At 40.1% G+C, this 24162-nt stretch overlaps 3 protein-coding genes across 3 annotated transcripts; 2 read left to right on the forward strand and 1 right to left on the reverse strand.

Moving 5' to 3' along the window:
- Window positions 1-201: 201 nt before the first annotated feature.
- Window positions 202-4833, forward strand: LOC308088623 (P2X purinoceptor 4a-like; the record flags this gene model as incomplete). Its single annotated transcript, XM_080433163.1, has 12 exons — window positions 202-344; window positions 816-963; window positions 1250-1321; window positions 1492-1564; window positions 2025-2121; window positions 2654-2734; window positions 2830-2971; window positions 3154-3290; window positions 3517-3607; window positions 3877-3942; window positions 4205-4309; window positions 4542-4833. 12 exons carry the CDS (start codon window positions 202-204, stop codon window positions 4572-4574), a joined length of 1188 nt encoding a protein of 395 aa, XP_080289289.1. The 3' UTR covers window positions 4575-4833.
- A 1846-nt stretch (window positions 4834-6679) lies between these two features.
- On the forward strand, window positions 6680-16897 carry gucd1 (guanylyl cyclase domain containing 1). The gene is made up of 6 exons (XM_080432919.1): window positions 6680-7120; window positions 7806-7890; window positions 8532-8697; window positions 9136-9227; window positions 9331-9572; window positions 14991-16897. Exons 1-6 carry the CDS (start codon window positions 7114-7116, stop codon window positions 15080-15082), a joined length of 684 nt encoding a protein of 227 aa, XP_080289045.1. The 5' UTR covers window positions 6680-7113; the 3' UTR covers window positions 15083-16897.
- A 73-nt stretch (window positions 16898-16970) lies between these two features.
- Window positions 16971-23095, reverse strand: upb1 (ureidopropionase, beta; the record flags this gene model as incomplete). Its single annotated transcript, XM_080432917.1, has 10 exons — window positions 16971-17109; window positions 17698-17852; window positions 18575-18617; window positions 18845-18926; window positions 19257-19426; window positions 20469-20627; window positions 21091-21185; window positions 21309-21396; window positions 21723-21894; window positions 22992-23095. 10 exons carry the CDS (start codon window positions 23093-23095, stop codon window positions 17026-17028), a joined length of 1152 nt encoding a protein of 383 aa, XP_080289043.1. The 3' UTR covers window positions 16971-17025.
- Between the last annotated feature and the right edge of the window lie 1067 nt (window positions 23096-24162).

Genomic DNA, 24162 nt, shown 5'->3' on the forward strand with positions numbered 1-24162 from the left:
TTACATTTTTTAAATTAAAGAAAATATCGAATTTTACCTTATTTATTACAAGTCACAGACTTTCTAAATGGAATGTGGAAAAAGAATAGTCAAAGCAATGAATGTGCTTTGCACACTATCATTCCTGTTAAGATTAGATGAGCCTACTTTTTTTTTTGCTGCATATTATTGCAGAGCTCATCTTACTGGTGTACTACAGTCATGGGTAAGGGTGCAGGCTGCTGCCAAGACCTTCTGCACTGTTTCTTTGATTATGAAACACCCAAAACATTGGTTATTGAAAGCAAAAGTGTAGGATGTGTCTTCAGATTGGTGCAGCTGTTGGTTGTCCTTTATGTGATCGGGTAAGTAAGGCTTTATCTTACAATAAATGGGCATGCATTCCCAATTTGTATTGTTCCCAATAGGTCTAGTATAGATGAATAAGATAAAGGTTGTGTTGACATGTTCTCTGTCTTGTAGATTGAAGTTACTGCTTTATTTCTACTGTTTTCTATATATATATATATATATATATATATATATATATATATATATATATATATATATATATATATATATATATATATATATATGTACTGTGTATATATATATATATATATATATATATAGCAACATCTAAAATAAATAACACGGATGAAAAGGTCTAAACTAAGTATATCTTGACCTGTAATAAGGTCAAATTTGAATCCCCAACAAAATCAAATGAGAACCATTTTGATGTAACTGTTTTTAGCTGTTCTCTCCAAAAATGGCATGTAATATGTTAGATTTTCATGTTAAATTTATCTGTCCACTATATGTACTGTCAACAGGTACGTATGTGTAGTTCAGAAGGGCTACCAGGAGACAGACACTGTCATTAGTACTGTCACTACTAAAGTGAAAGGAAATGCCATGTCCAACACATCTGACATGGGGCCTTGGTTTTGGGATGTGGCTGATTATATTATTCCTCCTCAGGTATTTTAACTTGATATTTGCAGAAAGCTTATACTCTTGCACGTGAGTCACAGACATGAATATAGAGTGTACACACACACACACACACACACACACACACACACACACACACACACAGAGAGAGAGAGAGAGCCTCAAGGAATATGCATAATCCATACAGGCTTTTGAAGCAATAGAGAAAGCATAACATACACCTATTATATTGCAGAATGATGATTTATATATTATGCCTGTAAGGTATTTTCACTTCTGTGTTGTAACAATGACTATGCTCTTTTGTATAAAGGCCGATCGATCATTTTTTGTGCTGACAAATGCCATTTTCACCGCCAATCAAACCCAGGCAGCCTGTCCTGATGTGAGTGTCTGATGTTGTTGATCATTCTTCCTGACTCACCTGTACAAAGGGGTGTAACAATAGTTATCATTAGTAATGCATTGCATTAAATGTAATTACATAATTATGGATTTATATACATACAGTACTGTATATACATATGTGCTATATATATGTACTCTCTCCTCCAGTTTCCAAATCCATCTAACATTTGCACTGATGACTACGACTGCACTGAGGGAAAGAATTATCCTCGAGGGAGTGGTAAGGCTGCTTACTCTAGAACATAATGAATGGATGGAATAGGACACATCTCATATGGGTCTGTATAGTGTGTAGCAAAAAATCCTGAAGGGAGCGTCAACAAGTGTCACTTGGTAGCCGCGGACATCTTGGAGAGTCATAAACTAAACAAAATCTACAAAGTAACTAATAACTAAAGTTTTCAAATAATTGTAGTGGAGTAAAAGTACAATGTTTGCCGTTGAGATTAGATTTTGCCGTTAGTGGAGTAGAAGTAAAAGTAGGCCTACTGGAAATTGGAAATACTCAAAGTACAAAAACCTAAAAAAAAAATATTTCCACCACTGGTGTTAATTCAACACTACAGTTACAAATGGATAAACGAACACTAAGGTTTTCATTGGGCATGTTTCCTCTTGCCATGTTATTATCAATGGTGTTATCTGATATCATGAAAGTTGACTCACACTCTCTCTCTCAGGTATCCAGACAGGACTGTGTGTTAACTATTCCGATACAGTCAAGACCTGTGAGGTGGTATCCTGGTGTCCCCTTGAAATAGACACTACACTGCCCAAGTAAGAATACAATCTTTCATTAGCCATGCTTTTCAAATAGGCATTCATTGTAAAATATATGTTGAAAATGTCATGACTATGTAAGGACTGAGGTATGCAAATGGCAAAATGGAATTCTTTGCCACTGACCAAACTGACACAGAAATCACTATTCAAAAAGCAAATAAAGAGACACCTGCATGGGAAAATATTTATTGTAGGATGTACAAGATTGTTTTTAATGTATTTTAATGAGTCTTATATGTGTTCTTAAAATTATTTTGTAAATGGACTGTAAAGTTTAATGTTCTTTTTCTTTTTTTTTTCTTTTTTAAATGTATGTTTTTAAATGTATGTATTGTTTTTATATGTGGACCCCAGGAAGACTAGCGGTGCTTTAGAGCACAGCTAATGGCATTCCTAACAAATAAACAAGCATGGTGTAATGACTGATATATACTTGATGATGAATACTTGTTTGCGTGACGCTGGCATGCAAGTGCAACCAAGTATAAATCAGGCTTAAGACATTGTAGTTTGCCATATCTCATAGACCTGCAATGCTGGGAGACGCAGAGGACTTCACAGTATTGATTAAAAACACTGCGACGTACCCCAAGTTCAACTTTCACAGGTTAGAATTTACTTTTCTCGCATTAAAAGACATTATTTCCGAGGACAGTGGTGTATTGTAAGTTCTAGCCATTGTCTACTCTCCTCCCCCTTCAGGAGAAACATTCTGCCACACATTAACTCCTCGTACTTGAAGAGATGTGAATTCCATCGTATAACGAACCCCGACTGCCCAATATTCCGTCTTGACTACATAGTTTCAGAAGCTGGGGAGGATTTTCAAACCATGGCTGTCAAGGTAAGCTCAGAGTTCCTGATAAAATACATTTACTGTACAATTATTGTATGATGCTTATACCTTTAGGTTCTCTGTCACTGGCAATCAGCAATCAAGTTAGGACTACCTATCACAAGGTAGTAAAGACATCACACACGTACATATGAATCCTCTTTAATTGAGGAGCGTTTATGATCGTTAAGGGTGGCATCATCGGTGTCCTCATTGACTGGAGCTGTGATCTGGACCCGTGGGCAGGCAAATGTAAACCAAAGTACAGCTTTCAAAGGCTAGACACCACAGATCCTGACAATAATGTTGCACCTGGATTCAACTTCAGGTTAGATTATTATACAGTATATATACAATATTGTGTGTGTGTGTGTGTGTGTGTGTGTGTGTGTGTGTGTGTGTGTGTGTGTGTGTGTGTGTGTGTGTGTGTGTGTGTGTGTGTGTGTGTGTGTGTGTGTGTGTTTGTTGCTTTATCAATATTTATTGGTTAATAATAGTTACTGTGGACGGTAAGGTGGAAAATGAAACTGTTGACAACATGTTTGCTTATACAGGTTTGCTAAATACTACAAAACTCCTGATGGTGAGACAAGAACACTAATCAAAGCATATGGAATTCGGTTTGAAGTCGTTGTGTTTGGCACGGTAAGGATGGAGTAACATGATTAATTCAACCTTGTATTTTTGAATCATACATACATGCATGCATTTGTATGTATATACTGTGTGTGTGTGTGTGTGTGTGTGTGTGTGTGTGTGTGTGTGTGTGTGTGTGTGTGTGTGTGTGTGTGTGTGTGTGTGTGTGTGTGTGTCTGTGTGTCCGTGTGTGTGTCCGTGTGTGTGTGTGTGTGTGTGTGTGTGTGTGTGTGTATATCTATATATATAAGAGCTTTTCTTTTCTTTTTTACTTTCAGGCGGGTAAATTTGGCATCGTACCAACACTGGTGAACCTGGGTGCTGCACTTTCATTCCTCAGTTTAGTAAGTAGGCCTTTCTCTCTTGAAGCAAAGAGAAAATATGATGAAAATGCATTTTATTTAAAGAATGTGATAATCTCCAGAATTGGGTGAAAAATATGGCCCAGACATCCAACCTGATTGCAAAATCAGGATTTGAATCCAGCTCATGACCTGGGTCCTCTCTTTGCTCTCCGTCTTGCCCTTTTCCCCCATCTCTATTCACCATACTGGTTGACATGACAAGAAGAAGGCCTAAAGATACTCTTTCTATGATTTCCCTCAGCTACCTGTAGTTGCAGACTGGTTCCTGGTGACTTGTACAAAGAGAAAAGATCTTTACATTAAACACAAAGTCACACACCTGAGCAATGACCTTGACAGTGAACCGGTAAGTGGTTCCTACCTCCGTTTATTGTCTTAGCTTGGGACACGACGTCTAAGTATAAATTTGTTTACTTTTTTTATACTACGTTTTAGTTGTGGAAGGTCACTATACTATTTTTGTTTACTTTTTTTTTCATTGTTTGACAGAAGTTATTCATGTTGAGTCTAATTTGTGTTCAACCTGGGTCATTCATAACTTGATAATACTGCTTTTCCACACATTCTTTATGATGCAGGTGTCCATGAGAACCAGCTATGGAACCCCATAGAACTGACACTGCAACGGGGATCATTTTTTGGCTATTTCTTCAGGACAGGACATCCCATTCTAAAAAGCTGCCATAAAACACAGACCTCCAAGAATGTTTTGAATAAATTAATACATGAATATGTTAATATTATATAGACGTCCTTGTATTGCACAATTTTTAAATCAAACTGATGGCGATACTGCCAGGAATGGAAGGCTGTTTTGGAGGCCTCCTGCTACTTAAACCTTCCATCTTGACTCAACAACATTCATTTAAACCCTACTATTAAAAAAGTAATCTTCTTCTAAAAATGTACCAAAATAAACGTAAACAATTTGAACCTTTTAGTACATTTTTAATGTTGGGACAACACAGAATTGCACCACAGACATAAGTTCTTAATCAAATGTGATGACTGTACTCCACAATGACAAAATATCTACATGTAGTACACAAAAACAACCTATACTTAGTCGACTGGTATCCCTTAAATCTAGTCCAATAAAACAAAGATATTGAAGGAAAGTTTGCATGTTGTGCAAGTTCAAGTTGTGGGTGGGGGGTTAGGTTAAGACTTTGACAGTGGCCAGTTTGGAATTGCAGCCTCCTAAAGGTGTTTTTTTAAGGCAGTTTTGAAAGTGAGTAGGGTTTTACGCTCCTTTACTCCTTTTGGTAGGGCATTCCACATTTTTGCATAGTGTGAGTACGAGTTCATTCCCTTGTTTGTGCCAAATCTGGGTTGGACATGATCAGTAGAGCTGCCTCTGATCTGGTGTTGTGATTGTGGACATTTTCAGTTTTTGAAGTATTTTGACAGGTAGCCTACATTGATTGATTGATTGATGTACTTTTATTTAGTAAGACATGAGAATCACAGTACATGGAAGTACAAATTCACAATACCAGGTCTACTAAACTGGAATACTCAGTTAAGCACGCAGCTTGTTTAAGATGAGAACCCCAGGCACACAAATCATGATGACATATATGAGACAGACAGATATACACACTACTATACAGAATGTCATACAATCAGCTTTCAGGTTACTGGTATGAAGAGTGAACCAAAAAATATACAAAAGAAGAAGCTGGAAGAGGGGGTGGGGTAGGGGGGGTAGGTTAAGACTTAGACAGGGGCCATTTTCGAATTGCAGCCTCCTGAAGGTGTATCTTTAGGGCAGTTTTGAAAGTGAGTAGGGATTTACACTCCTTTACTCCTTTTGGTAGGGCATTTGGGATACATGGGTATCCCAATGTTGTGGTGTATCTTGTAGACCATTGTGTGTGTGTGTGTGTGTGTGTGTGTGTGTGTGTGTGTGTGTGTGTGTGTGTGTGTGTGTGTGTGTGTGTGTGTGTGTGTGTGTGTGTGTGTGTGCGCGCGCGCGTGCGTGCGTGTGTGTGTGTGTGTGTGTATATTAGACATTTTCCGAATGTAATCTTCTGAGATCAGTACAGTTAACTTATGTGATTGCGAAAACCCAATTACATGTAGTACCCACAGGTTGGTAATTTAAAAAAATAAAAATACATTTCAATTCAATTCAATTAAGCAGCGTAGGCTAAAATATGAACGTTACACTTCCACCATACTCCACCTGGGGGCAGCATCGTTTCAGGTCACAACTAGACAGTAGGTAGCTGAGCGTACGTCACGGTAGCTCCCAAAACCAGCGTTGCCATGTCTGCTTATTATAAGCAAACTGATTGATGTACTTTATTTAGTAAGACATGAGAACAACAGTACATGGAAGTACAAATTCACAATACAAGGTCAGAGGTCTACTAAACTGGAAGACTCATTAAGCACTGAGCTTGTTTAAGATGAGATCCCCACACAAATCATGATGAAAGAGAAACACTATCTATACTATACTAGATAATAACTTAATGTGGTAATTAATTTGTCCACGGACCCCCATCTGAAATTATAATTTGTGCCAGGTCGGGTACCTGGCACAAATACCCCTACCAGATTTGTGTGTATTCCATACATTTAGCAATTTTTTTCCCTCCCAGATTGTAGATAGTATCATGTTCGTGCGGATAATAGTCGCTTGTTTTGGGCTTGTTTTCCTAGAACAGGTTGCTTGTTTGTCTCGCATTACCTGGCAACACTTGTCAACGTACGTCATGGTTGCTCCCACAACACGGACCACATCGTAGTGTTAGCATGTAAGCTATCAAGGTAGCAAACAAAAGAGCAGCAGTGCAGTGTTTTAGGTAGAGGTAGAGATTCTGGGCTTCGTTCTAGCTGTTCAACATTCGTTCTAAAGTCGGTTAATTCAGTATAGCTGTCGCCATGGTGTCAGTTAATGATGGGCCGTGAACATGGACGTTACTTCTAGCATTGAGCTAGTTACTAGCAGCTGCTAGTACTCTCTGGGAACGAAGCGAAGGCTAAGCTAACAGGCTAGCTGGTCTTGTTTCTTCTAGGTATCATTAATGAGGCAGTTCCACCCTGGGTTACAGGATCTACTGTAAACTAACTTGGATTCAGTCTCTAGCGGTTAGTTAGGTACTTCTTAGCTACCTATCTAACGTGGAAGAAACTCCCAGAATGACAGGTAAGCCAGATAAAATGTGTCATCAGTTTAACACATGCAGGCAGTGGTGGAACAAGTACTACATGTTTTTACTTTAAGTAAATGTGTCGATACGGCCATGTAGAAATACTCTGTCACAAGTAAAAGTCCCGGTTAACAAAATGTACTGGAGTAAAAGTACAAAAGTATTGGCATCAAAATGTACGTAATGTACCAAAAGGAAAAGTACTTATTATGCAGCATGTCCTGTTTCACAAGGTATCATGTATAAATGTATTACAATATTTAGCAAATAGCAGATCTACAAGCTCACATAGATCGGCTATTTTCAAATAGCCAAAGTTTAAATAGGGCTGAAGTGGTTCTGTAGTAATAATTTAAATCCACAAAGTAACTAGTAAACAAAGTTTTCAAATAATTATGGTGGAGTAAAAAGTACAATATTTGCCTTTGAGGTGTAGTGGTGTAAAAAGTACAAGTATTGAATATTGGAAATACTCCAGTAAAGTAAAAGTACCTCAGTTGTACTTGAGTACAGCACTTGAGTACATGTACTTAGTTACTTTACACCACTGAGGATAAGCCAGATAAATGTGTCATCAGTTAACAGGCTAGCCAAACTAGCTTAACAAAGTTTTTTTTTAAAACGTTAAATCCACTTTGGTAGTTGTTATTGAGCTAATAGTACTTTGTTGTCCTTCCACAGATGGTGTAGTTCTATTGAATGTCCCTGTCATTAGGCAGCTTTATCACTGGGATTGTGGGTTAGCCTGTTCCAGAATGGTTTTGAAGTAAGTTCACTCATTAATCATTCATAACATCTGTATTATACATCACGTTTTTCAGGACCCCTTAGCTGAGAGAGAGATAAAGCAGGAACCCCCGCTATATGGTGTAGAACATTGTGTTACAGATTAATCTATAAAGCATAGGTTGCTTCATAGACTTGTTTGACAGCACTGTCATCAAGGTATTTTCAGACATTTCACCACTTAAACCCTGAATAGTAGGTAAACTTGACCTTTCACCCTGTGCTTAGTCTGCTCTTTTTCCCCCTCTACACCAAACCTCTTTGCCAAAAATAGATGATCTACAAGCTCACAACGCCTTGAAGCGTTAGGCGTTGTGTGCTTGTAGATCTGCTATTTTTGGCTAATGTTCCCTTCAGAATAATAGGGATGCTAGGGTTCAAGTGGTCAATGTAAAAAATATGATCTTATGACACAAAGATTTGGCGGACCCCCTGTAGTAACTCTGAGGACCCCCTAGGGGTCCCCTGTTGAAGACCCCTGTTATACATGATGTATACACATTATACACTCGTGTCCTCCATTGTACCGGGACGTGTCGTGTATAGTTTTCCAGATGACAATAAAGTTAAAAGTAACAGGTAGAAACAGCAGTTATAATGAGTGATTGCAAACCTTTACAGATACCTCCATCCTGTCAGCGATGAAGAGTTTCAAAATGCTTGTTGGGAGCTGAAGTTGACAGAAAGCGTGTGGACGATCGACTTGGCTTACCTCATGTGCCAGCTGGGTATCAAACACCGCTTTTGCACCCAGACTCTGGGTGTCGACAAGGGTTTTAAGAATCAGGTACTGTCCCAACTTCCCCAGTCAGGGTCATTTCTGTCAAGGCTGAATTCAATTCTGTGTGACTTAATTCAGACCTGTTACACCATACGTTGTTATACATTTCAAGCTGGTAACACCTTTGTGTCGTTTTAATTGTTGCTATATATCGCTGTTGTCGGGCAGAAACCTCTTGTCTCGATATTTTAACTTTTTGTGTTTTTTCGTACATTAATACCCTACTTGATCACACTACAGTGTCACAAGAATGCATCAAAAGTAGCAGATCCACAAGCTTGTAGATCTGCTCCTTTTGCTGATTTTGAATTTGAATCCTGAAAAGTGACAGTTTTGGACACAAGACCAGACAGAGACAATATTTAGCAACATATTAATTTATGTATTTCAGGTTAAAGTGAATTTATTAATGTATTTTCTTTTATCTCTAATCTTTCTTTGCAGTCCTTTTATAAAAAGCATTTCGATACAGAGGAAGACCGAGTGAACGAGCTCTTCCTCAAGGCAGAGAGCAAAGGTGTGGTGGTGAAAAAATGGTGAGTTATCTTATTAATCTGTAAACAACAATAGATCTGTTTATTCACTAACAAAACGTAACATCTGGAAATGTCTTTTTTTTAAATAAATGTCATCCTTCAGCTCTGTGACAATTCAGGAGATCCAGGCTCATCTCGATCAGGGCCATGTTGCCATAGTGTTGGTCAACGCTGTGGTTTTGACATGCGACCTCTGCTCGTCGCCTGTCAAATACTGCTGCTTCCTTCCCGTGGGACAGAAGTGTTTCTGCAGGAAACCAGAATACCAGGGCCACTTTGTGGTCGTATGTGGCTTCAACAGGAGTACCGGTTGCATCTTCTATAACAACCCTGCGTATTCCGACCGTGAGTATCACATTTATAAGAGGCTCAGTTGCTAGAAACACAAGAACACGGTAGAAGCTGGCCTTACCTTTAGGAGGAGATGCTTTGATACTTGTATCGGATGTCGGGGTGACGCTGTTTTAAAATACCATATCAGGAGGTGATCTAAGTCAAGTTTGGCTAGCGTATTAAACGGCAACTTCACAGACATAAATCCTATTGTTCTACTGTGAGGAGGACAATTTAAAATATGAAACTGAATGTGTTCTCTCAACACTGCTGGAAATTTCCATCAACCTACATAAAACTTCAGTGGCTGGACATTATGTAGCACTTTTGAAAATGAGTTATCAGCACACAAAACGTATTTGGAAAGTGTTTTGCACATGGTCCTCGCCGTAAAACGATTGGTAAAGTTGCCCTTTTATTAAATATGACATACTGTACAATACTCTTTTTCTATCAATTGAGACTCTAGCTCCTTTCACAACATTGACGACACAGGTCGGTTCTTTATAAACGGGCATTTATTGCTTCAGGATTTCTTCATCCCTCAGTCATGCCGTGAGAAGTATGTTCACACAAAAATAATAAACAACAATCAAAAAATTGCACTGTACATAACAACATAGACAAAAACATATATAAATGAAAATACAATGACATGTAGAAATGCGCAATGCACAGTTTAGTGTGTCCACCAAACACAGCAGCAACATCAAAGAGAAATCTAAAAATAGAATACCTCGTTGGCCGCTTGTTGTAGAAAAGAGGTCCTTGAATCTTTGAAAGTCCTTATAAAGTCTCTTAACCGTCTGTCTTTGGCTTCAGATGTTTTTAAGGTTCAAGGAGTTTTATTGTCATTCCATACAGCAAGTACAGAACAAAATTTGTTACCCAGGTCCTGGTCATGGCAGAATAAATTACACCTAAACACTACATAAAACACTACATAATACCCATAGTGCAAATAAAGCAATTGCACTTACCCACAAAAAATTGCACTTGCCCACTAAAAACAAAAAACGATATGATAGCAACAACATTATTAAAAGCAGCAGCATTTAAAAAAAAGCAGTTCATGCGTCACAGTTCAGTTCATAGTGCAGAGTTCATGAGTAATCTTACAGATCACTAGTGCACTGATCACAGTTCAAGGTGAGTTCATGATTATCACACCTACAGGGAAGAAGCTATTCTTTAGCCTGGTGGTTCTGGCGTTAAAGGGATATTTCACTTCCAAACATGTTTGGGGTCATTTTAAGCTAACCTAAGCCTACTCAGGCTTTTGTGAGCACCCCAGACAGTTTTTAAGATAATTGATTTAGATATTTTATATTCATTTTATCAGACACGCCCCCTTCCTCTATAGATGAATCCACAGACGTGCTGCCTGTAGGCGGCCATTGCTGCGGTGTCGTGGTGCGGAGCGTTGACACCGCAGCTATGGCTGCCTACAGGCAGCGCGTCTGTGGATTTGTCTATACAAACCCATTGTAACTTCAAACTCTATTTTAACCATGTTTGATTAATTGCAGATACACGTCCTTGGTTCTGGTGACTGATATTGTCCTTCTAATACGTGAGGGGACTGTGTTTTCAATTACTTTTTATATTTATTTTATTTCTTTACTGTATTTTTTTTTTCATTGTCCCCCAAAATTATAAAAAAAATAATGCTTTAATCACTCAGACACGTTAATGCTTCAGAACCTGGCTTGTGACACGCATCAATCAATAATGGTCCTTCTTAGTGCTACTGATGGGGAACTTTCGTTCCTTCCCAGAAAGTTTTAATCGCATTATGTTTTTTCATTTTTTAACCTGACATGAAATCAATTGTGAAGAGGACCGTCTTAGCGGCTGGAAGGATGTACAGAGGCACTTGTAGGGTGTAACCCGAAGGTGTATTTATTTCACCAACACAGAGCAAACATATACAGCACCAAGACATTTAGCTGCGGCACTCAATCCTGGTAGTGTGTAGCTTCTCACCCTCTGCTCTCTGATAAAATGGCAGCTGCCTTTTATACCCAGCTGAGGCTAATCAGTCTGGACTATACCATTACTGCACCATTCACAGGGGTGTTCTAAGACATTATAAATATCTAACTAAACATAAATACATGTACATAAATAGCCTTAAAACACAAGTGTTACAAGTCTCATTAACTACACAGGTTATTCAATAATTCCTTCTTCACACAACATAATTCCTTCTTCACACAACATCATTTACCACTCACACCAGCACATCATAACCCCCCCCCCCCAGCTATCCTAATATGGTCCAGCCCAATCATTCTGAAACACACAGGCAATTGTTAGGCATTCAATCAGACCTTAACAATAAAACTTACATTGCACCTCAACCATATTGCACCTAGTCTCTATTGCACTTATTACACACATTACACCTGCCCATCATGATTGTCACACTTTGGTCTCCCCAGGTGGAACTCTTTGGCTGAGTGGCCATCTCAGTCATCAGGGAACAAATCAATGTATTCAACAATAAAATAATGACTGTGCAAAATACGCTGTGCAAATTACTAAAGTGCCAATATGCTGTGCAATTAAGTAAACTCTGGGTTATCATATATGTACCACATTTGTAACAGAGGTCCTCTCTGTTACATTACCTCCCTCCTCTCCAAGCCCCTCAATCCTCCGGGTACTTGGAACAAGCTCAGGGACACAGTCACACCATTCCTCCCCTCAGGCCAATGGAGGAGGAAACTCATAAATATGAATCATTACCCCCCTCCTCAAAGCTATGGGGGACTCTTCGCACATTGTAGTTCTCATCACTTCGTTGTAGTTCATTTGCTTGTAGTTCATTTACTTGTAGTTCAGGCCTTCATGTCCATTAAAATCTTCAGCACTTTATGCTACCGGTGAGCAGGGGAACAAGGCAACTGCCCCCTCATCTGCGATGACGGCATACCATACATGGCAACTTGCTCAAAGGCGCTCACCCACTGATCAGTGTCCTCATGTGGAGATAGTGGCAGCCTTGGTTCCCTGTGAAAAGGTGGCTCCCTCTGGGGTCTGGCACCACTCCCCACCATGGTCTCCTCATCTCCTCCTCGACACTGCTCCTGCTCACGTTCCAACCCGCCTCCCATGTCGCCGACCCGCAGGTGGAGCTGGTGGAGCTGCTGGAGCTGTTGTCGCATGCCCTCTTCTGCGTCGCTGCTTCCGACAAGATGCCTTCCCATCTTTCTGCTGGTCTCTGGCTGCTTTCTTCTCTGGTGGCTCCTGCCGACCTCCTTCATTACCCCCACTTGATCTGGCCTCTGTACTATGACGTGGATCCCACTTCTGACACCAATTGTGAAGAGGACCGTCTTAGCGGCTGGAAGGATGTACAGAGGCACTTGTAGGGTGTAACCCGAAGGTGTATTTATTTCACCAACACAGAGCAAACATATACAGCACCAAGACATTTAGCTGCGGCACTCAATCCTGGTAGTGTGTAGCTTCTCACCCTCTGCTCTCTGATAAAATGGCAGCTGCCTTTTATACCCAGCTGAGGCTAATCAGTCTGGACTATACCATTACTGCACCATTCACAGGGGTGTTCTAAGACATTATAAATATCTAACTAAACATAAATACATGTACATAAATAGCCTTAAAACACAAGTGTTACAAGTCTCATTAACTACACAGGTTATTCAATAATTCCTTCTTCACACAACATAATTCCTTCTTCACACAACATCATTTACCACTCACACCAGCACATCATAACCCCCCCCCCCCAGCTATCCTAATATGGTCCAGCCCAATCATTCTGAAACACACAGGCAATTGTTAGGCATTCAATCAGACCTTAACAATAAAACTTACATTGCACCTCAACCATATTGCACCTAGTCTCTATTGCACTTATTACACACATTACACCTGCCCATCATGATTGTCACACTTTGGTCTCCCCAGGTGGAACTCTTTGGCTGAGTGGCCATCTCAGTCATCAGGGAACAAATCAATGTATTCAACAATAAAATAATGACTGTGCAAAATACGCTGTGCAAATTACTAAAGTGCCAATATGCTGTGCAATTAAGTAAACTCTGGGTTATCATATATGTACCACATTTGTAACAGAGGTCCTCTCTGTTACACAATTATTCAACAAACTATTTATTTATGAAATTATTATGAATTATACTTTGTGAACTTATGACATTCTTTTTTGCATTTTAGCAATTGTAGTATTTTTTATAGTAACAGCACTTAGAGAGATATTGATCGTTGGTAATGTTGTTTCTAGATTTTGTTGTTTTTTAAAGTATTTTTTTAGGCTTTTTTTTTTTTTTTATTGATAGTTTCACAGTGTAGAGAGACAGGAAACGGGGAGAGAGGTCAGGGAGTGACATGCAGTAAAGTTCCGTAATCGAACCCGGGACTTGCTGTCTGCTAGGCCCGGATCTAGCCCAATTTGCGCCCTAGGCAAGCTTTCTGTTATGCCCCCCCCCCTCCCGTGTGAAATTTGTCCCTTTTTTTTGCCCTCAAAATATCAAGCCAGGTGCCCCTGAGATTGATGGCGTCGTGGAGCAACGGTGGCCCCGCCGACCGCCAAGCATTTTCAGCCTAGTCTGTCTCCACTTGAGTCTAAACATATGGCCTACCTACTCTCCACTCTCTCTCGTTGTCACATCGTTGCTCAATCAATGACTGTGATGATCAATCATGTGCCATACAGTCTAAATTCTTTATTAAATACACGTAACAAAAGGTAGCACGCATTTCTCACCTTCTTTCCTCTAAACTGCAGCACTGATGGTGGTTTATTTGTAGTGTATGTGACTGACTGACTGGTTTTAATAATGTGGGAGAGCAGAGGTTCGTTGGGAAGTCGTCAGTCTAACAGCCACCCCTCCGCAGCTCTCAGTTCCAGGCAGCAGACAGACAGGCAGTATCACAAGGTTAATTCACCCATGCATGCACACAGTGATGTGACTTGCAAACGAGTGATAGAATACCGATCACGCAAGTGCCATTCAGAATACTATACCTCCCATTTTGGCGCCCCCCTCTAGATGGCGTCCTAGGCCTAGGTCGCCTATAGGGCATGCCGGCCCTGCTGTCAAGCATCAGAGACTATGTGGTATGCGCCTTAACCACTCTGCTATCGGTACCCCAGCTGTTACATTTCTTTATGTAAAAAAAACAGAAATTCCAAACCGTGGCTGCATTTTTTTAATCTGGACAAACAAGACCCAGACAGTTACTGGAAATGTGCATAGTGTACTTGAAAGTGCGCACAGATGTACTTTTGTTTGTTAATGAATTATACCTGAGACAACTGGAATAGACAAAATGTAATTAGCAAATTATATGACATACCTGTCACATGATTAGCACATGCTATCCATCTTGGCAACCCAGACCAGAACCTTAACGTGCGTTTGTTTGTTTATTTTTCAGGAGTATGTTGTACCAGCATCAGTAACTTTGAGGAGGCTCGGCGGAGCTACGGAACAGACGAGGACATCCTGTTTATATTTAAGGAGCCCTGAAAGACAATGTTGTTGATGCATATGGATTCCGCATCGCCTATCGAAGTTGTAGTGACATTGCAGTGCTGCAGACCTTCCACCCCAGTCTGGGGATCACTGGTCCCAGCTTTAGCCAAACATTGTAGATCATTTCCCCAGGCCGTCCTCTTTGGTGCTAAGATGGCTGGCTGCTCACAGAAGTAACACCGCTACAGTACACCGTTCACAAGTAATTTAATTTGCTCCCTTTCACACAGTCATTTCCACACACCGTGTAATAGCTGGAAACTTCAATAGTACTAGTGTGGGTTTTCTTTTTCCTTTGACAGAGGTGAACAGATACTTTGGTTGAATTTTACGCGGTCTTTTGTTAAATTTTAATAGTAGTTATTTGTAAGAGTTGATTTGTTAACTTAAAATTGTGAGCAGACATTTCAGACTTCAGACGTTTGTTGTGGATGCAATGTAATGGAAGAAATGTACCACACAAATAAGGGCTGATGGCAACTGCGTATTATTACATAGTAAAGTCCGGAGTCTTAATTTAACTTTGAAAGTTGAAACATTCTGGATTTTGCTGTGTGCTTTACCTGGAGTTTTGTTTTACACTCAAGTCTTAGGAGCTTAGGCTATCTATAGTTGCAAACCTGCACCCTCAATTGCCTTTTATTTTCTGTATAAGTACTTTGACACTTTGTAGATGTCCTACATATTATTCATATTATATCAACAGGGAATAGAGGGAGAAAATATTTTGAAAAGACTCAGGTAATGAATTGTCCTTGAAGTATGATAATGTTACGTATGTATGAATGTATGCCTAAATCGATGTATGTACTGTATGTATGAATTGACAAACCTTGTCAAATGCTAATTCAATGCAATACACCATGGCCTGTCAATGGAACCACCTCTGCCTGGCAGATGGTACCATCAACTATCTTTCGACAGACGTGAGGACAACATGCAAATGTTAGTTCATCGTCCTTTAATTCACACGATTGGTGGACCAGCTAAAGGCTAAACATTGGATGGAGAAAGCTCATGTGACACACTATGTTGTGCATAGAATGATGCCTTGTAGGCACGAACATGGTCAGGGCACCAAGCGACCATCAGCCAGATGGGGAGTTTTTGCCGTGGCTGATGAGTTTGTGTACTCTACCTGCCACTTCGGCAGGTAACCAGCCATTGTTTGAATGGTTGTATGAATTTGAGTCTGACATAGTGAAACGTACTGGTTAGGCCACTGTGGTTGGTGGACAGAAATGCTTTCTTCTCTGGACATAGTCTCTTTTGAGGGGAAAAAAAGCAAGCCTGAGACTAAAGCCTAATTTAGTATACATTAGGCTTAAAATGCTTAATTAACTCACTGTCACTCAGTTTTTATTTTTTACATTGATATCATGGACGAAGTTGCACTATGGTTTTCATACCACACATAATTTAGTGTTTAAATTATCGATTTGATCATGAAATGGCTTTTAAGAAAGAAAAGAAATTAAAACAGCATTTCTGCTTTATTTTTACAGTGAGAGAAATGGGAAAGGCGGGAGAGAGGGAGGGGTGATAAACAGCAAAGGGCTACAGGTTGGATTCAAGCCTGGGCCTGCTGCGGGAAGGACTGTAGCCTTATTTATGTGGTATGCGCTCTTACCAGGTGAGCCACTGGGGCGCCCATGAAATGGCTTCTCTGAGTCTACACCTACGCCTGATGTATTCCTGGTTGTGCATTTTTGGTATGAACAAATAGAACATTTGAAGCAGCAAACTTTATTTTTTATGAAATGTACAATTGCATTTATTATGTTCTGTAATTAAAGCATTTTGAATGCATGCTCCATGTGTTTTTCCATTTGATTGTTCTGTCTGTTTAGTGAATGTTAAATCTTCAGTGTCAATGAATAATCAAAATTAATAATTAAGTTGTTTACTGAGAAGAACTGTAGAGAGCACATAACTGTCTACTCCTTCACTATTTTAGGTTTGAAGTCATGTCTGACAGCCTCGGTGAGCTCCTCAGCATACTCTGGCCATCTCCCAGTCATCTGCAAATACAACAGAGGATGTAGATGTTAATGCAGTCCATCCTGAAAGTTTATGAAACAATACTGATATACCATTCCTATCGTCATGCATAATTGATAGTTTAATAACATCAACTTTACATCCCTTCTTCATTCCCCTCCTATACTCACAGCACCATTCTGATTTGTGTGTGTGTGTGTGTGTGTTTGCAGTGGCGTTTCTGGCCATCCCAGCACCCTAGGCGAGATCACCAACCGGTCAGAATCATATCAGTATCATGTCAGAATCAAGGTCAGTATCATGATACTGACTTTTTGCTGCTAGAAAATATGAAACATTGCGACTTTAACCTCCGACATGACTGAGAAATTACCTATAGCTACAGTTTCTAATATATAAACGTCTTTAAATTAGCAACCTTTCCTCTGTGTTTAAATAATTGCAAACCTCACCCAAAGAAATGACAAAAACAAAACAAAAAACTTAAAAAGAAGGAACCTCACTTTGAGAACCAGTGCCACTGCAGCTTGAATATCTGTTGTCTGATGTGGAGATGAAATGTGTGTGTGTGTGCATGCATACATGTGCGTGAACTATGTTAAATGGACCTTAAAACTCCACTTGTCACTGATTTGTCGGTTCAGGTTGAGGTCCAGTTCTGTTACCAGGAGACCGTCCCGTGTTCTGGAGAGCCCGGGTGAGCGGCTGCCATCTGGAGCAGCCACATAGCTTGATCCATAGAAGTGACCAAAATCCTGATGAGCTGTAAGAGAAAAGAACATACTTTATTAACCCTTTAAGACCGGCGGGAACGCATCTGTGTCATTTTAAGATTTCTTAGTCTATTCAAAAATAGCAGATATACAAGCTCATGGCGCAGCACAGAGTGCCGCGCTATGAGCTTGTTGATCTGCTATTTTTTGAAAAATCTCGATTTCTTTTTGCGAATCTTTGAATATATATATATTTTAAAGCGAACATTTTTAAGTCAAATCGTGCTTCTGGGATTCTACAATGTCTTCTAAATCCTAACAATTTTTTGGGAAAAAAAACTTAAGTCGCCATATCAGTGGTTCTCAAACGTTTTTCATGTCAAAATTATTTATTTGTCCACGGACCCCCCCAGATCAAAATATTTTGTTCCCAAAAGCAAAGATTTGAGTAAAACATTTCTATATATTTTCAAAGATGTGCACACATTTTCACAATTTGATTTAATCAAGAGTACAAATTATATTGTACTCCAAAGGTTACCCATGGATTTTACCCCTTTCAAAAGAGCTATGCTCATTTCACATTCTTCAGCCAAATTCTCAACCAAGCTGAGAATTGCATGTACCATATAAGACCCCATGTTTATCATATCGGACATATAGGTAATGGACTGGCCAATTTAATTGACACCCAGCAGTATGGTGGGACGTTTAAAGCATCTCATCCCCCAAAATAGTAACTTCTTTCAAAGTAAGACAATAATTCTCTTACCTTTTTTTCCATCTCCAGAAGTGAACTCATTTTTGAAGTGTTCCTGCATAAAACAAGTGAAGCTAAAACTGAGCAATTGTACCACCGTTTTATGATATAAAGCTTATCAGAACAACTACAGACAGCTACACAACTGTGTTTCTGAGAATAGAACACATACATCATACATATAAATGTCAATGGCCTGTTATATAGCAAAATCCCTTCAACAATATGATTTACCTGAAACTTGTTCAATGCATTATCTCTGATATACATTAGTCTACGTACCGTCCCAACACGGTTGATTGCACAAGTGAAGCAGTGGTTTGCAATGGCTGCATTCCTGGCCTCAATGGGCCACATGGGCTCACTATATTAATGACACAGAGTTGCAGTGAGAAAATTGCAACTTTTTACAGTTGCAATTTTCAATAATTTGATACAATACAATTTGATACAATAATTTGAGACAATAATTTGATGACCGGCGAGGAGACTCAAATGCAGGTCTCCTAGACTCCACGATCATCCAATTATTGGCTTAGGAATGCGACAAATACGAAAAACTCCATGAATTCAAGGCTTCATGGGGTGTGTGATTGATAGAAAATAAGACATTTTTGGGGTGAAGTACTAGTTTAAGATAAAAATCTGAATCTTCTCGGTAGATTACTTTATACTACAGTGCATGATGACACACCTGAGTGCTCCAACAGTAGCTGATGGGTTGAAGATGACCTCTGCTCCATTCATACTGTACATGAACCAGTTGAGAGGGTGATGACGTCCATAACAGATGTTCACAGCTATCTTTCCAAACTGGGTCTGGAACACTGTATGGCCAGTGTCTCCTTCCATGTAATATGTAGACTAAATAAAAGTGAAAGGGGTAAATACTTTGAAGTATAAGTTGTTTAGTTTACGTGGGTTATGTACAGAAATGGCAAATGCATGCTTTATCATACAGTATGAGACCCTCGCAAAAACTTGCTGCAGGAAATCTCTTTTAGAGATTACAAGAGAAAGAGATACAAGATCTATGTGATCTCAATGTGATTTCCTTTGTGGTTTCACCTGTATAAATAAAGGTATTGCATTTGGATTTTGTCGGTATGCACCCTGGAAGGAGGTCTCCACTTTTGTCATCCTTCCTGAGGTTTCTTCCTTTAGTTTTCCCATCAAGGGGGTAATCTTGTTGTTTCCCATTTGAAGGTTAAAGTTCAGAGGGGTATCTTTTGTTTACTTTGTTGTCATGGCAAATATGGACATGCCCGATGACAGCACAAATCGGCACATCAGAAGCCCATATAGGGAGATACCTGTGGATGTGTGTGTGTGCCCACTGCCCAGATTATGCCCATGGAGATCCCTGCCCTCAGCGCAAATCGACATAGTTAGGCAACCATTTCTGTTGAGTGAATGACATCACATGTCCATATATGGAGATCCCAGATGACATAGAGATGGGGGTGAGACAGAGAGAGGAATAGGGAGGGGGAGGGACAGAGAGCCTATATTACACCCACACAATAATGCGGCCAATGCTGAGTACCGGATTTATATCACAGTACTAAGTGTTTGTATTATGTCCAAATATGCACATGTCTGATGTCATAATACTGACATCATAGCTGACTGACATCATCCAGTGCTAGGTACCGACCTGAACACACACGCACCACACACACACACACACACACACACACACACACACACACACACACACACACACACACACACACACACACACACACACACACACACACACACACACACACACACACACACACACACACACACACACACACACACACACACACACACACACACACAGTACATACAAATAAACGGCATACCTATAAAATCAGTTACTTGCACATCAGAGTGCAAGTACAGGATACCACACACTAACCTCATTGAAGTCTCCAACCCGTGGAATATGGTGTTTCCTGGTCTTGCCAAGCACGCTCCCTGTGTTGGAGATCACCACAGCGGTGTTCCACAGAGTGTGGTGCAGCTCGTCACGCTCCAAAATGGGGGACACGATCACCATGTTGTATTTCTTGGCAAGCTAATGATATGGATGGATGTTTCACATGAGTTGCCTTTTTCTACTTACTTAGTCTAAGTACTTACTTTCTTCAATGCTAGTAACAGATGACATTTGGGAAATTATTATGATCGAATCTAATAGGCTAAATAAAAGTATTTTTATCATATCTAATCACCTGCTTTGATATTCTATGGTTATTTATTGGTAAAGGTCTATGGTAAAGGACTATCTTGCTAATCAAAGGTTAACCGCAGCAGCAACATTTTTGGTCAAATTTAAGTTAGATCTAAGGTGAAGGTGGTAAATTACTATAGTAAAGGTCTATGGTACCAGTAAATTACTATAGTAAAGATGTGTACGGTTAAAGTCTATAGTAAAATACTATGGTAAAGGACTCTATGGTGAAGGTCTATGGTAATGGACTAATAGAAAGCTGAAGGACTATAATGGACTATGGTAAAGATCACTTTTATACTCCCACCTTTTGGCAAAAGCGTGTGGTGTTTCCTTCCTCAGCAGACTCTGCGAACTCTGTCCATGGTTCTTTCTCACGGGTGCAGAAAGCAAAGGGCATGGCTGTGGATGCCAACATCACTGTCAATAACTCAGCTAGTGTATTTATTTTTTGACTTCACAAGCAGGGCAGTAGGTGGGTATATGACCTTGTTGTGAGTCTTGTATTTGTATGCCAGTACTCACTCCAGGTCTCCTGAAAGCAGACGATGTTGACACCACACATGGCTGCTACCTCTACCATCTCACCAATCCTGCTATGCATAGCATTGATCTGTGAGACACAGCAGACACACAGTTATTGCACACAATCGATTGCGATTTGCAAGAAAATACTCTTTTCTGTCTTCCGTTTCCCCTCTCCACTGTGCAGTATGTCTTGGTGTCCTGGCAACAGGAGTGTCAATATGTACCGTGGAGGTCTGTGAATTGTTTGTACATGTAGGCTATGTCTCTGCTGCGCTGCACCAAGATCAACAAGAACATTCCCTTCCCAATTATGAGTAGTTTGTGAATACAGTTTCTTAGTGTTAGGCAATAAGGTGTTAGATAAACTTATGTCTATAATGAAATATATAAAATACGCCACTTCCCTCTGACCTGATCTAGCACAGGGGCATCAGTGGGCAGAACTATGTGGTTCTGGATGAGCCCGATTCGGATCTTCCTGGGCGGTCTGAGCTGTTCCTGGGCAGCCTCAAACACGTAACCCTGCAACTCAAACTCCCGCTCTGAGGCTGCCTCCACTGCACATTGTGGGACATCCAACTTCCTACAGGAGAGCAAAGACAGGACAAAAGCTGCTTTAGTGCTGACAGTGTGCAATTATGAGTTAATTCGTATCCCATTTATTCATATCATTGGTAGGCAAGCTCATCATCGGATGTGAGACACACATAGATTGAAACTCATAGATATGAAAATCCCTGGTTCAGAATGTGAATATGGGGGGGGGGGGGTTGCTGAGTTTATCTTCTCAATAACAGAGAAGAAAAAAGTCCTTTTGCACACCTACGGATACGGACAGGTGCGTCGGAGTAATGAACTTGAATAGCAGAAAAAGGGGAGTCCCGCACACTGTCTTCACTTACAAAAAATTATTGATAGGGATACAACGTTGCGGTCACTCTGACCTTTATCAGGCTTCATCAGGCATGCCTGATGAAGGGACTCCCATTTTTCTGCTCATCTTCTCAATAACACCCATGTCAAACAGCAACCGGAAAAGAAACTGGAGTTCTAATCTACAGTTGATTCATGGAAAATAGCTACTGTAAAATGTCCTTTCCTATACTACCCTACCAGTTCCTTCTCATCTCTATACATCAGAGGGACATCATCGATTAGGGGACAGGACTAACTCTCTCTTTTGGAAGCAGAATATGTAATCAAATGTATCTAGGCATGTTGAAGCTGAAGTTCTCATTATCGCTGCATAAGCAGGACATTTATTCCAACTACATTTAGACTATCATACACTTCACTATCTGTTGCTGTTTGAGAATCAAGACCGTGTACTTATATGGGGCCACTTCAAACGGTGAAATCACAGTAAGATTCTCATTTCAAAGATATTTACCAGTGTTCTTCCAATTTGCTTTATTTGTTTTGACTTGTGTGCTAACAGCTCTGTGCAGTGTGCTCTCAGTGCAGAAGTGGACAAAGTCCACCTCTGCATAACTCACTCCTCAAACATTTTCAAGGGGATTAATAGGCTCAGTTGGCAATATGATGTAACAAATTTGACTTAAAGCACTTGACTTTACTTGATTTAAAACAATGTATAACTTGATCAAGCTTTCCCATGATCACACTGCAAGCGAGATTTCTTTGTTTAAGGAATGCAAGCTAATGCTGAAAATAACTTACTTAGTTTCCTTTCCAAATAAGATTCGTTTGACCTCTCTCAGCTCATCCTTGGGTATATGTGTCTCCAAAGTCTTCTCCAAGCATTCAAACTCTGATGCTGACATTATGAATCACTTCTTGTCAGAGATGTCCAGTGGCTCTGTGGCTCTATGCTGCTGTAGATTTGGAGACCACCTGGACCTGGTCAATAACTGATTGTTAGAGAAACTATTACACTTTAACCCACTGCAAAGGTTGTGTAATCACTTTGCACTCTACTCCCTGTCGCAGGTCCGTTCCATACCGTTTTTGGACAAAGAAGGATGCACCATGACACTTGCACCTCTCTTCATCATCTCTGTGTGTGTGTGTGTGTGTGTGTGTGTGTGTGTGTGTGTGTGTGTGTGTGTGTGTGTGTGTGTGTGTGTGTGTGTGTGTGTGTGTGTGTGTGTGTGTGTGTGTGTGTGTGTGTGTGTGTGTGTGCGCGCGCGCGCGCGCGTTGGGGGGGGGGGGGGGGGGGGGGTGTTGTTAAAAAAAATAAAACAGTGAAACATTGTATAAAAACTTAACTAGTTTAAGTGTAAAGGTTCCTGATGGGTCTCATTTTGTACCATTTTCTTATGGATCTAAAGTGTAGTGTCAGTGCCTCTCAAGTAGCCTGCAACGTTGTTTTGGTCTGATGGGCTCCTTCTGGTATGTCAACAATATTAGATAGCAGGTTAACCTCGTTGCCACACGGATTTGTTGTTATAAACATTGTGCATAAATGATACCCCAACCTTGGGGTATAATTGCCTAGGAAACTGAGCCATTCGAGACATAACTGACGGCTGACGTGATGACGAAAGGCGTAACCCTACGTTATGTGTATAATACTCTCTGTTTTAACGTCAGAAGAATATATCTGACGCACACACACACACACACACACACACACACACACACACACACACACACACACACACACACACACACACAGTCACACACAGAGACAGAAAACGCAAGTGTACAGTACATCTCATAAAAACAACTTTTTAACAGCCCCTAGGCTATTACTGGAACCTCCCATTTCCTTTTTTTGTGAGAACAAATGATTACAGACAAGATAACATGCCTTTTGTTTGTGGTGGTGTTGATTTATGTCCTTTTTCTTGTAAAAATAAAAGTGCTCAATACCATAAATGTCTCTGGT

Source organism: Gymnoscopelus braueri, assembly GCF_963280865.1.
Source record: "Gymnoscopelus braueri genome assembly, chromosome: 7".
In the NCBI taxonomy this organism is placed as follows: domain Eukaryota; kingdom Metazoa; phylum Chordata; class Actinopteri; order Myctophiformes; family Myctophidae; genus Gymnoscopelus; species Gymnoscopelus braueri.

What these genes read in the sequence shown, in the direction of transcription:
- gucd1 (XM_080432919.1), top strand. An exon ending in TGTTCCAGAATGGTTTTGAA is followed by an intron (nt 7,891 to 8,531) that starts GTAAGTTCACTC and finishes AAACCTTTACAG; the next exon opens with ATACCTCCATCCTGTCAGCG. An exon ending in GGTGTGGTGGTGAAAAAATG is followed by an intron (nt 9,228 to 9,330) that starts GTGAGTTATCTT and finishes GTCATCCTTCAG; the next exon opens with CTCTGTGACAATTCAGGAGA.